The following is a 14,587-nucleotide window of genomic DNA, read 5'->3' as shown; positions in this document are numbered from 1 at the left end:
AAATAACATAAATGGAATATATTTTAGATTTTACAAATTGATAGACAGACGGAATTCATCCAAACTTCCCTTTACAGGCTTCTCTCCAGCACCATCCCCTCTCCCAGGTCTAACTGGTTGTTTGGTCTCTAGTCACTATACACTCTGTCATACTTCATGCCTTTGCTGGTGCTGTTTCCATTTCCTAGAATTGCCCACTCCCCCAGTGAGGAAAACTCCAATTTATTTATTAATTTTCTTAACTAATAGACTTCATTTTTAGAGGAATTGTAGATTTACAGAGAATTGAGCAGATAGTACATAGAGTTCTCACATTCTGTCTCTTTTCTCACTCAGTTTCCCCTCTTAGTAACATCTTACACTAATGTGGTACATTTGTTACAATTGACAAACTGATAGTTAATATATTATTACTAACTGAAGTTCATAGTTTATGCTAGCATTCACTATTGGTGTTACACATCCTGTGAGTTTTGACCAACATGTGATGCACTGTGTACATAATTATAATGTCATGCAGAATAGTCTCACGGCCCTAAACCCCCTGTGCTGTATCCTCTCCCCACACTGAAACCACCGATCCTTTTGCTTTCTCTGTAGTTTTGCCTTTTCCAGAGGATCACATAGTTGAGATTACATAGTGTAATAGTGTGTAGTTTGTTAAGACTGGAATCTTTCATCAAGCAATATACATTTAAGGTTTCCTTCATGTCTCTTTGTGGCTCAATAGATCATTTATTTTCAGTGCTGAATAGTACTCCATTCTAAAGATATACCAAGTTTTATTTATCTGTTCACCTATTGAAAGACATCTTGATTGCTTCCAGCTTTTAACCATTATGAACAAAGGTGTTGCAAACATACATGTGCATGTTTTTGGGTGGACATAGTATTTATTTCCTTAAGGTAAATACTTGGGAGCATGATTACTGGGTCATATGCTATGAGTATGTTTGTAGGAAATGACCCAAATATTTTCCAAGGTGGCTATCCCATTTTGCATTCCCATTAGCAATCAGTGAGAGTTCCTATTGCTCACTTCCTCACCAGGATTCGATCTCGTCAGTTGTGTTGGATTTTCACTGTTCTGATAGGTGTGTAGCGGTATCTCGTTGTTTTAACTTGCAATTCTCTGATGATACATGATGTGGGCATCTTTTAATATGCTTCTTTGCCATCTGTATATAGTCAGCCCTCCATATCCACAGGTTCTGCATCTATAGATTCAACAAACCACAGGTTAAAAATATTTGGGAAAAAAAATCCAGAAAGTTCCAAAAAGCAAAATTTGAATTTATCATGCACCAGTTCTTTGGAAGGAATGATGCTAAAGCTGAAACTCCAGTACTTTGGCCACCTCATGCAAAGAGTTGACTCATTGGAAAAGACTGATGCTGGGAGGGATTAGGGGCAGGAGGAAAAGGGGACGACAGAGGATGAGATGGCTGGATGGCATCACCGACTCGATGGACGTGAGTTTGAGTGAACTCCGGGAGTTGGTGATGGGATAGGGAGGCCTGGCATGCTGCAATTCATGGGGTCGCAAAGAGTCGGATGTGACTGAGCGACTGAACTGAACTGAGTGACTATTTACCTTGTATTTACATTAGGTATGCTGTGCTTAGTTGCTAAGTCATGCACAACTCTTTGCAACCCAATGGACTATAGCCCGCCAGGCTCCTCTGTCCATGGGGATTCTCCAGGCAAGAATCCTGGAGTGGGTTGCCATGCCCTCCTCCAGGGGATATTCCCAACCCAGAGATTGAACCCAGGTCTCCTGCATTGCAGGTGTGTTCTTTACTAACTGTGCCACCAGGGAAGCTGAATTTACATTATATTAGGCATTATAAGTAATCTACAGTTAATTTAAAGAATATGGGAAGATGTGCATAGGTTATATGTACATGCCATACCATTTTACATGAGGGACTTGAGCATCCACAGGTGTTGGTACCTGCTAGAGTCCTGGATCCAGTGCCTTGCAGATACTGAAGACAACTGTATCTTCTTTGGTGAGGTATATTTTCAGGTTTTTTGTCCATTTTAAAGTTGGATTGTTTTCTTGTTGTGTTTTAAGGGTTTTTGTTTGTTTGTTTGAATGTTTGATATATTTTGGATATGGATACAAGTCCTTTGTCAGATAAATGTTTTGCAAATATCTTCTCCCAGCTTGTAGCTTGTCTTCTCAGTCTCCTAGCCATATTTTTCACTGAGCACAGTTGTTAATTTTAATGAAATCCAACTTAGTAATTTTTTCTTTCATGGGTCATGCCTTTGGTGTTTTATCTATAAATTCATTGCCAAACTCCAGGTCCCCTAGAATTTCTCTTATCTTTAACGAGTTTTATAGTTCTACATTTTACATGTACTGTGATCCGTTTTGAGTCGGTTTGTATGCAAGGTGTAAAGTCTGTGTCTAGATTCGCTTTCTTTGCATCTGGATGTCCAGTTGTTCCAGCACCATTTTTTGAAAAGACTGTCCTTTCACCTTTGAATTACTTTTGCTCATTTGTCAAAATTAGTTGATTCTGTTTGTGTAAGTCTAGAGAATTTTCATGAGTGTATGAGTGACTAAGGAAATGAACCACCCAACAGATCCCAGACACTCTAATATCTTTGTCAGTTTTGACCACTTAAAGTGCTTTTACCAACATTTTGTATTGCATATACCAATAATTCTAAAATGCCCTGGAGTAAAGGGTAGATTTTCTTATGCCTACCTTAGCAGAAGAGTATTATGAGTAATATGCTTTAGCATATGAAGATAATAACCCTTCCCATCATCAGTGGGGCAAGCTTCTTGTGTTGTCTTTTTAGTTTTGGTAACATAACATCATGTTCTATTTTCTGGTCATCTGTCTCCTACCACATCTTTGAAATGAGACCCCTGGGTTGGGAAGATCCCCAGGATAAGGGAATGGCAACCCACTCCAGTATTCTTGCCTGGAGAATCCCATGGACAGAGGAGCCTGGAGGGCTACAGCCCATGGGGTCGCAAAGAGTCAGATATGACTGAGTGATTGACACTAAGTGAGTGTTGTCTTGGTTAGGGTAGGTAAATAAATGAAAATTAAACATTTTGAGCATCTTCTGTGAACCCTGAAAAGAGCTCTTTACAATTTCTATCTTATGTTGTACTCATCAGAGCACTGGGAAATATTAATATTCCCATTTACATATAAAGAAACTGAGGCTCAGAGATGTGGCATAACTTGTGCAGTATTACATGGTTTTCCTTGGAACCCGTACATGCCTGATTCCAGAGTCTGTCCCTATTCTTCTCCACCCCTCTGCCTCTTGGGTTGCAGGTGGTAATGCCTTAGGTTCATGGGCACTGAACTGGCAGGGGATACAAGATGTGTGTGGACTGGGACAGTAAAGATGAAAAAGTGTATTTCTGGTACTAGTTGTGGGAGTATTTCCCCTGTTCTTAAAACTATATGCAGTTAATCAGCAATTATGTCAAATATTCTCTATCTGTGTGTTTAATCATCCCACAAAATAAAACCCTTATGAAAATATATACAATAAGGGGAAAAACATTCTAGCTGTGAAGGAAAGCATGTTTAATTCTTCAAAATAATATTTAATAGTAGTATCATCAATATGGTTATAGTTGGGGTAGTTTTGTTGTTCTTTAGTCGCTAAGTTGTGTCCAGTTTTTTGCAACCTGTGTAGTTTTAGATTTTGTCTATTTTATGTCCCAAACTGAAAGTCCTTAAAGGTGGTTTGAAAAAATATGAGCCAGTTTCCTTCTCTAGCTTCATGTCCCATGAAAGGACTCGTCAGGTGCAGTTCTTCTGCAAATACTCAGGTTACAGAGCAAGGGGTAATGACTCCTGTGTGTGAAGTCTGCAGCTGGAAATCATGCTTTGGCAAGACCATGGGTAATTTATCTTTTGTAAAAAGAGAAAAGTGTTGTCTTATTCCAACCAGATAGTTTGTTAGCATAACTATTTGTGTGCATTTTGATATTCAAATACAGATGTTCCAAAATGTTTCCGCTGTGGGAAGCAGCTGCTGCTATTCTAGCACAGAAATCTCAATGAGATTAATATACAAAGGCAGTGTGAACCTTAGTAGCAAGTATAGCATCTGTTTGAGGTGGGGCTTGTGAGTCCCCTAGATAGCGGGTCTTCATATTCTCGTTAACAGCCTGAAACTATTGTTTCAGATCTAAGCTTGTTCTGAAGGAATAGGAACAAAGACAAGTGATTAATTTGTAATTCACTTAGCTGATAAATATCATCACCTGTATTTGCCCAGCGGCTGTAAAACACTGGCCTTCATTTCCAGTGGCAATTGATAGGAATACAGATGTTGGGTCACAATGACTGATGTTTTCAGTGCTGTTACTAGCTTCTGCTCTGGTAGCAGAGCTCAGCCCTGCCAGCTTGCAGTCATAAAACATCCATCCACACCGTAGTGATGCGTTTACAGAGAACTTCACAGTTTACTCAGGACACTCGCACGTACTACTTCATCTGATCCCATCCTAACCCTGGGAAGTACACGTGCTGTCATTATCAGAACAGTTTACATATAAAGAAAACACAGGTGAAGGGGTTGAATGACTTACCAGGGTGACACAGACAGGGCCTCTGACTCTAAATCCTGTTCCATCCCTGTACTACGTCAAGCAGCCTTTCTCATTTCGGAGGCTGTGATGTGTGCTTCAGAAACTATATTGTCCTGTCTGGAGCTGCCGGTTTCCAGGACACCCGCATGAGGAGTCCCAGCCTGATGGTGCTGCCTGCGACTGGCAGGTGCCAGGGAAGAACTAATGCAGTCATTCTTCCCTCTTTCCCTCACACCCCAGAAGGGGTGTGTTCAGGAGAGCTTGAGCAAATGAGCTCCTATGTCTCTCTGGCATTTACAGAAATGAAGAACCAGAAGCAGAAGATCCCTGGGCTGTCATTTGGAGTTGCCATAAACCAGAAATTTCTAAGAACAGTGACGCCTGGGGTGCTGTGCCTGCCCCAGGCCTTATAAATCTATTCCCTGCAGTGTTCAAGGGCTCATTGCCTCCAACCAGACCTACTGTTTGGAATTATCTAGTGAATTATTTATGGTTTACACATTTGACAGAGGCTCATGGCTAAGTTGGAAAACACTCAGTTCCTGGCTTACTGCTGGGTCCTAGAAACATCTGTCTGGAAAACCAAGGCTCAGAAAAGTGAAGTTTCTAAAGGTCCCAGAACTCGGAAACAGCAGCACAGTTTTGAACCACGTACGTCTGATTCCAAGCTATACTAGCTCCAGAGTGAGGGAGCCATGTGTTTTACTTTGAGAGCAGCAGAGATTTGCAGATAGGAGGGTTTGTGAACTGTGTTCTCTCTAGCTCCACTTGGGCACAGAAGGACCCCTGCGAGTAAGGAGGGGAGGGCCAGTTACAGAAGGGAAGGAGAGAGACTGAGCCCCTGGGCCTGCGGCAAGGAGGATAGAAGCTCATCGGGTGTGGGGTGGGGAGTTGTGAGCAGTAGAAAGGCCCATGTGCAATGTGCTGACATGAAGTCTTAACCTCTGATCCCAAAGAGGTTCCCAAAGTAGGAACCAGAGGCCAGTTCACGTCCAAGTGGCATGCTCTTGGGTGACATCATTGCTGCTTCTGCCAGAATCATGTTGCTGCAGGATTGTGATGTTCACGGAATTGTTTCTGCTCTCCACCACTTAGAAAAAAATACAAAAAAGTACATTTCTAAGTGTTTATTTCCTCTCTGTTTTCCTCAGTCTTTTTGTGGGACCATCTGTGAAATGATAAAAGCAGCTTAAAGCTGTATGGAACCTTTGGCAAATACACAATTTGCAAGCATCATGAAGATGGTCAGTCTCAAGTCTCTATTTCAGAGGCAAAGAAATAAGGTAGCAAATCACTCACAGCTATAAAATATTAGTAAAGGTGTTCTGAAGCACACAGACGTGGAACACATCTGATAAAGCAGTGCCCTCATCCAGGTGGGATGGCCTTCCCTAGCCTGGGGGCCCTTTTGAAGATTGCTTGCCCATTTGTGACAGTTTGTTTTATCATTTGTTCTGCCAGGATCACATGTTCATGGTAGAGGGAGGGAGCATCCCAAAAAAAGGGGGCTGTGTGGCTCCAGCTGTAGGTTTGGTGAGAAGGGAGAGGAAGACAGGCAAGTTGCTGAATGAAAAGAAGGGCAGGAAATGTGCAGTGTAACTGCCTTTTATGTCTCTGCAAAGGAGTTAGAAACTAGAGGTGAGACTCTAAGACTGTCTGCACTTAGTAAGATTCTCCAACCCATGAACACATGTAACATCTCCTTAGTTATATTTGTTTCCCTTTGGTTCACTATACCAATAAAGGGGCATTTTCATTAAAACCTTTAAGACAAAAAAGAGGTCATGTTCTTTTCTTCAGACAAGAACTGCTTGAGTGGCAAGCAGTGTGAGGCGACCAGAAAGATAGCATCTTTCTGCAAAGAGGCTGAGGCCAGAAGAGGCTAGAGACAAGAACAGCAGAGCATAAACAGCAAAAGCGGTGGGGAGGCGCCGTGGGGACCACCCCATTCACAGATGCAGTTGTAACTGTCATTTTCCTCTGGTTCTCATCTCATCTAAGCCCTCCACCACAGCCAGCACTGATGAAGTCACACTGAGAGGGCAAAGATAAGAGAACAGGACCCTCCAGTGGGTCCTGGGTCACAGAATTATCAGTCATCATTCCTGATATCTCCCTTGCTGTTAGTGTATCCATTTGCTTTGGGAGAAGACAAGAATTGAGAAATGCCCAGGAGTGCAAAGAGCCGTGCATGGAGTTCTCCTATGAATGTCCTGTGTTATATTCCATGTAATAATTAATTTTGATTTTCTTCAACATTTCCTTGTAACTGCAGAGGTTAATAGCTATTAACAGAGATATAATATCACAATATTAAAAATGTCAAGTCTTTAAGATGAAGGTTATATGACACACAACCTGTTTCTGTGAGATTCGGTATTGGAAGTTACTGATTAAATTGCCATTGTCTTTTATTAGGAACTTGCTGAGTGGAAGCACTGTTTTTCAGTTCTGCATACGTCTGTAGACCTCTGATAGAGACACCATTGGAAATTATATTGGATGGTTACAGTCAAACTCTCAAACATTTTATCTGCTGAAACAAACCAAAGCCATTTTCTGATGTGCTTTCTTTTCTCTGCCTTATCCTTTCTCTCCAGGCAGCTTCATCAGCCCTGAGCAGTCTGGGCCACGTGTACACAGCCATTGGAGATTACCCCAATGCACTGGCCAGTCACAAACAGTGTGTTCTTCTCGCCAAGCAATCCAAAGATGAGCTTTCTGAAGCCCGAGAACTCGGCAACATGGGAGCTGTGTATATTGCCATGGGTGACTTTGAGAATGCTGTGCAGTGCCACGAGCAGCATCTGAAGATAGCCAAGGACCTGGGGAACAAGCGAGAAGAAGCCCGGGCCTACAGCAATCTGGGCAGTGCCTATCACTACAGGAGGAACTTTGACAAGGCCATGTCTTACCACAATTACGTGCTGGAGCTGGCGCAGGAGCTGATGGAGAAGGCCATTGAGATGCGGGCCTACGCTGGCCTGGGCCACGCTGCCAGGTGCATGCAGGATTTGGAGAGGGCCAAACAGTACCACGAGCAGCAGCTGGGCATTGCTGAGGATCTCAAGGACCGGGCTGCAGAGGGGCGAGCGTCTTCCAATCTGGGTAAGTACAGGCTTCCTTGCGGGACCAGGGTCAGGGCCGTGGACTGGAAGTTGCTGGAGTGACCCACTATCTTTGACAGGAATCTGTGTGTTTATTTTCCGTAGTCCTCCTTGCTTGTGTTATATTTTTCCTTCAGATATATTTCCTTGGAGCCTGCCTGCTCTAAATCAAAGGATCCTTTCTGTCATCCCAGCGCTGTGAGCGTTAGAATGCTGAAATACTGGAAAAACAAAACACCCCAACCTTTTAATCTTTCTAGAGAGAAGAGCGAGCAGATTTATCTAATTAGAGAGAAGGGGAATGAAATGCAGATATAAAGCTACGTTTGGTTTAAATGAAAGGGAAGCTGCTAGGAAGTCATCAGTGGAAAGGAATTTGAGAGGATTTTTGTTTAGAGAGATTTCTTTACTTGGTGACTTTAACACGAAGGAAATGTATTTTTTCCTCTCAATGTGTGTATATTCACAAGTGATACAGTATTAGTATAAATGTATAATTATTATTATTTTTTTTTGAAAAATTTAAGAAATTTGCAGTGTGTTTTGATACACACACTGGGTTGGGCACAAGGTTTGTTTGGGTTTTTCCATAAGATGTTATGAATGAATGAATAAGATGAATGAATTTTTTAGCCACTCCAATACTTGGTTACAGTTTTAAGACCTTTATATATTTGGATGAATTTATAAGGAATGATAAGAGGTGATAAGTATTAGTGTCTGGCTACTTCTTAGAAGATATTGGTAGCTTTTCTCTGTACCCAAGCAGATGTGGGTACATAATGAACCAAGAGAACAGATGTGTTCAGAGGTATAAGCTGAAGTCGTCCTTGAGCCTGGAGCCTATGTTTGTGCCGCAGGAAGTCAGGGTGGGAGAGGACAAGGAGACATTGAGCTTGTTGGCACTAGCGCACGCTTAGCAGGTAGTGGCAGTGCAGTATAGAACTCAGTCCCCTTGCTTATGTGACCTACAAAACCCTACTTCTCTGCATATAATTTTAGCACTACTTCTTCCCCTCTGCCTCCACTTACTGTAACCATACGTTTCATTAATATGGTTGTTAGAATAAGTCTGACAAATCCCTGAAGATGACACTGAAGATGAGATCAGAATGAGAACCTGGAGAGTCTGATAAAAACTGTAGAAATAAGTTCTTGGTATTATATATTCATTCAACAGATTTCAGGTATTTATTGAATCATTACTGTGTGTTGAATCCTGGAATAATTGCCTCAAGTGATAGAGAAGTTTGAAAAAAAAAATGCTTGGCCTCAAAGAACTTGTAATTTAGTTGGTAAAATAAGACTAACCCACAGGGCAACGACGGACTCCCTACAGAGCAGAGTTAATGATGTTGTTGCCATGAGATTCCCGGAAGGGAGTCCCTGAGGAGTGGGAGTAGTCTGGAAGGCTTCTTGGAGGGCATGGCACCCAGGGGAACCTTGAAGAATAGCTGAGATTTGGCCAGAAATGGGATGGCATTGATGGCAAGGGGAATGTGATACAAGGAACTTGATATGATAGGTTGGCCTGTCTGAGGGACAGTGGCATGATTAGCCTTCAGGAATGTGCTAGAGGATGGTAGAAGATTATAAGATTATTATGAAAAGTAAGCAAGGAACTACTAGCGAACAGGAACTCCTGAAGATTTTGAAATGTAGGAGGGAGAACACTGACTAGATGTTTCAAGAAGACAAGTTGGGCAGTGGCATGTAGGAGAGGCTGGAGGGCTTGGAACCTGGAGTGGAGAAGGCTGTGCCTGTTAGACAGTTCATCTTGTGTCAGAAATCTATCATTTTGATTAGTTGTATTTTCCAAAGACTTTGTTCATATAAATTGTTGGATTATTGGCATAAAGTTGTTTGTAATACTTCTGTATTTTCCTTTTAATGCTGGTAGGATATGCCCTGTTTCATTTCTGTTATTGGTAGTTTGTATTCTATACCTGTACAACAGCCCCCTCACCCTTTTCTAGATTATTCTAACTAGAGATTTATCCATTTTCTTGATCTTTTTAAAGAACCAACTTTTGTTGTTGTTAATTTTTTTTCTATCGCTTGTCTTATTTTTTGATTTCATTTTTTTGATTTCATTTTTAGTATTTTCTTTCTGCCACTTTCTTTGGGTCCTCTTTCTAGCCTCTCAAGGTTGTAATTTAGGTTATTGATTTTAGACCTTTCTTATTTCTAATACAAGCATTAAAAAATATAAAATTTCCTCTAATCACTGATTTAGCTGCATCCAATAATTTTTGATATGTTTTTGCTTTCATTGGGTTTAAATTATTTTCCAAAATATTTTATGATTTCCCTTTAAACCCTGTGTTGTTTAGAAGTACCATTTAAAACATTTGGGATTTTCCTACTTTATTGTTATCAAATTCTGGTTTAATTCCATTGTAGTCAGAGAACATACTTTGTAGTATTGCAGTGGGTGTCTCTGCAGGGGCTGTTTTGGTCAAGGTAGTTGATGGTTATATATTGTTAGCATCCACTGTCTGGCATGGCCAGTGCCCTCAGGTAAACAAAGACTCTTAGACTGGGCAGTCTAAGGGTTATAGAGTGCCTCTGAGAGCCAAGGGTAAAGGCTGGACCTCTCTGGGCAAGGTTAATTATTTACTGCGTAAGTGCATATTAAAATTTAGATATAATAATTTTTAGCTCTAGAATTTCCATTTGGTTCATTTAATTAATATTTCAGTTTTCCTAAGATTTATGTGTTTATTCATTACATGTATATTTTCCTTCTCGTAGGCAGCTCTAGTTATTACAAAGCTTATAAAATCTTGCTTCTAGTTCCATGTGGATCATCTCAGAGTTACACCCTTTTGATTGCCTGTTGTTGTCATTACTTTTTAATAGCTTGACCAAGGTATAATTCACATAGCATACTATTTATCCCTTTAAGGTGTGTGATTCAGTGGTTTGTAGTGTAGTCACAGAGTTGTGCATTGATTGCCTTTTGTTTCGAGTTTTTAGTCACATTTTAATGTACTTTTAGATATGGAATTATATCCAACATTGTCAGTGATATTTTAGAAAGACTCTGGATTCTGATATAGTTTTCTTAGCAGTATTGACTTTTGTTGTTGTTTTACCAGTTAACTTAATTCAAACTCCAGATTCTGTCTTTCCTATGATTTCAGGCAGCTGAAATCTCTGTTCAGTCTTTCAGCTTTCATGAAGCTGCTTAGGTCCCAGGTGCTCAGACAGTAAAGAATCTACCTACAAGACAGGAGACCTGGGTTTGATCCCTGGGCTGGGAAGATCCCCTGTGAAGGGAATGGCAACACTCTAGTATTCTTGCCTGGAGAATTCCATGGACAGAGAAGTCTGGTGGGCCCCAATCCATACAGGTCACAAAGAGTCGGACATGACTGAGTGACTAACACACACACACACACACATGCGTATTTCATGAGTTAAACAGAGATTTGTGTAGAATTTATACTCAGAATTCAAGGCTCCCCACTGTGACTCTCTGGGATTTTGCCTTTGTGTTTTCAAACCAGAAAGATGGTGTATATATACTTGAGTTTTAGTCTCACCACATAGCTCTGGTGGGGGTTTGCCCTCTGGTCCCTGCCACCACAAAATGCCCTCTGGCAATTCAAAAATGGGAAATTGACCTAATGCCATTCCCTTCTGCAAAGAGTCAACTCCAACCTTGCTAACAATTTCTCATTGCTTTTGGTTGCACACCAATGTTTTTAGGTAAGTTCCTTCCCCTTCCCTCTCTGTACGAGCCCCCTGCCCCTTCCACACCAACCCTCCTGCCCCCTGTCAGACTCTAACTGTTATCTGTAGGTGGGTGTGTCTGATAGGAGCTGCTCCTCTGTTACTGGAAGTGGAACTCCTACTATCTGTTTTGCTACTATCTGTTTTGCTATTGTTCAGTCGCTCAGTCATGTCCAACTCTTTGCGACTCCATGGACTGCAGCACACTAGGCTTCCATTCCTTCACTATCTCCCAGAGTTTGCTGAAACTTAAATCCATTGAGTCAGTGATGCCATCTAACCATCTTATCCTCTGTCATCCCCTTCTCCTGCCCTCAATTTTTCCCAGCGTCAGGGTCTTTTCCTATGAGTTGGCTCTTCCCGTCAGGTGGCCAAAGTATTGGAACTTCAGCTTCAACATCAGTCCTTCCAGTGAATATTCAGGGTTGATTTCCTTTATGATGGACTCATGTTTGGTGGTGGTTTAGTCCCTAAAGTCATGTCCGACTCTTGCGACTCCATGGACTGTAGCCTACCAGACTCCTAACCCACTACAATTTGATATGTACCTTTTGTACCCTGAAAAAGATCAACGGTGGTTTCCTGCTGGCTCAGTTGAAAGATCTCTTGATCTCACCTCTAAATTTCCCTAATCAGTACACAACATTTGGCAGGCTTTACTCTTTGGTAAAATTCTCTCCTCCTTCAGTTTCTGGGAAGCACCACTGTCCTGATTTCTTCTTGGCTGCTCTTTCTGTACCATCTTCATTGGCTTTTCTTTAAGAGGGGGAAAAAAAAAGAAAAGTTACAAAAGTGGTACTTACTTTTGTTAAAAATTCTTACACTATGAAAGGGTATAAAGTAGAAACAAGAGGTGCACCCCTTACATTCTTTCTTCCGCCACACTCTTCAGAGCTAACTGCTGTTGGCAACTTGGTGAGACTCGTTCCAAACCTTCTTATTCTGCACGCAAACACACAGTGGTACAGTCACATATGTAAATATACACACGTGTGCACAGGTTGGTCCTTTTTTAAAAACTTGGATCATGATGTATATCCTTTTCAGCCACCTGCTTTTTTTAGCCCACTTTCCCTCTTGGGCTTCCCTCTGTGTCATTATTCCGATTCCCTACTTTATTTTTAATGGACCTTTTCCATTGTGTTGCCATGTGTTAAATGTGGGAGTTCTTGTATTTTGTTCCTGATTCTTTCCCCTTCTTTGTATCTTGTTCTTTATAATTTACGCCACCACACCTTCAGCTGCTGCTTCAGCACACATTGTTTCTAAACTTGTTTTCACCAGGTCTGACCTGCTGCCTGAGATTGTTTTCACATCTTCAGCTGCCTAGTGGATGCTTCTTCTGATTTTCATGCTGATCTGACTAAGTTTGTGAGTCCAAATGGGAAATATCTTTTTCCTAAATTAGCTGCTTCTCCTAGCTTTTTTATTCTGTTGATCACAGCCCCATTCTTCTAGTCATCTCTATTAATTTTCTATTGCTATTGTAACATATTGCCACAAGCTTAGTGGTTTCAGACAACACAAATGGTTTCTCTTACAGTGCTGGAGATTAGGAGACTGAAATTAATTTCACCAGGCTGAGGTCAGCGTTAGTGAGCCTGGTTTCTTGGCTCTAGGGAAGAATCAGCTTCTGGTGGCTGCCTGTGTTTGTTGGCTGGTGGCCTCTTCCTCCAGTTCCAGGGTGTGCCACTCCAGTCTTTGCCTCTGAGTCATCATATTACCTTCTCTTCCCACCCAACTCCTCTTGTATCCCTCTTTAAAAAAGGCTGTTGTGTTTACATCAAGCCCACTTAGTAATCCAGAATATTCTTTTCAAGATCCACAACTTAATCATACCTCCAAAATCCCCTTTGTCATGTAAAGTAACATCCACAGCTTCCTGGGATTAGAATGCAGACATTAGGGAGGGAGGGGTTTGTCATTCAGCTTGGTCATACCATCCTGACTTAGAAATCTAAAGTCATCTTTGATTTCTTACCCCACCCCACCCCCTTTTTTTCAGTTGACACTCAATCTATGCTATGCTGAGTCACTTCAGTTGTGTCCGACTCTGTGCGACCCCATAGACAGCAGCCCACCAGGCTCCCCCATCCCTGGGATTCTCCAGGCAAGAACACCAGAGTGGGTTGCCATTTCCTTCCCCAATGCATGAAAGTGTAAAGGGAAAGTGAAGTCGCTCAGTCGTGTCCGACTCTTAGCGACCCCATGGATTGCAGCCTAACAGGCTCCTCCGTCCATGGGATTTTCCAGGCAAGAGTACTGGAGTGGGGTGCCATTGCCTTCTCCGGACACTCAATCTAGCAGTTGTCAAATAAATATTCTCATTGAAGTGTTTTATTTTTCTTGCTCCTTTCCTGGTTGCCCAGTCTGTTGCAATAACCAACTAGTTGGGTTTTCCTCACTACCATCCCCTCCCTCCATGTGTCCTCCATCCCACATGTCAAGAGTAGACCAACCTTCCTAAACTGTACCTCAAAATGGGGCCTATCATGGTTTCCATTTTTAAATTCTGCTGCTCCTCTGTCCATATTCTTTACCTAAAACTGCTTTTCCGTCTTCTCTAATCAAGCCCCGCTGGCTGGCCTTTCTTGCTTTAATGTATTTTCTCAAGCTATTTCTTCCAGTTAGAAGAACTTCTGTGTCTCTATTTTGCTTGTCTAAGGTTTGCTTATCTTTTTAGTATTATCCCAGACACCATTCGTTTCTTGAAGCCCTCTCTTGATAACAAGAAAAGTTATTTACCTTGTCTGAGTCCTGAGTCTACTTTAAAAATTTCTCTTATTCTATGTCTATTTAATCATAAAATATGGTTATTTGTACTCTTGTATAATTACCTCCACTGGATTAAAACGCGATGGATGTGTGAACGAATAGCATTCAACTTCATGGTCCCTGTATCTCTGAGTATAACTGTTTAGACATAATGAGAATTCAGTAAGTGTTTATATGATTAGACTGGACGAGTCAAAGCTCATGCCAAGATGTTGTGCCTTGGTGGGATTGGAAGAATAGTGGTGCCTTTGGAAAGAAACAGGAAAGCTGAGAGGCGGAACTTGCCAAAACCTGTTCCTTATCAAACGTGGTATGTTTGTTTTGGACATGCCCAGTATGTGTTTCTCTGGATGTAACATGAACAAATAGAACTAGAAACAAGTATTAA

General features: G+C 41.5%; 1 protein-coding gene across 6 annotated transcripts in view; it reads left to right on the top strand.

The window, feature by feature from the left end:
- The window catches only part of TTC28 (tetratricopeptide repeat domain 28), a 579,079-nt gene that overhangs the window by 417,573 nt on the left and 146,919 nt on the right, over nucleotides 1-14,587 (top strand). For all 6 annotated transcript variants that reach the window (XM_024977806.2, XM_024977805.2, XM_024977808.2 and 3 more), the window contains one exon: nucleotides 7,180-7,687. In XM_024977806.2, coding sequence (XP_024833574.1) covers nucleotides 7,180-7,687 — 508 coding nt within the window. The remainder of the gene's footprint in view (nucleotides 1-7,179; nucleotides 7,688-14,587) is intronic.

Source organism: Bos taurus, chromosome 17, assembly GCF_002263795.3.
Source record: "Bos taurus isolate L1 Dominette 01449 registration number 42190680 breed Hereford chromosome 17, ARS-UCD2.0, whole genome shotgun sequence".
Lineage (NCBI taxonomy): Eukaryota > Metazoa > Chordata > Mammalia > Artiodactyla > Bovidae > Bos > Bos taurus.
This window is presented reverse-complemented; position numbering and strand designations above follow the sequence as displayed.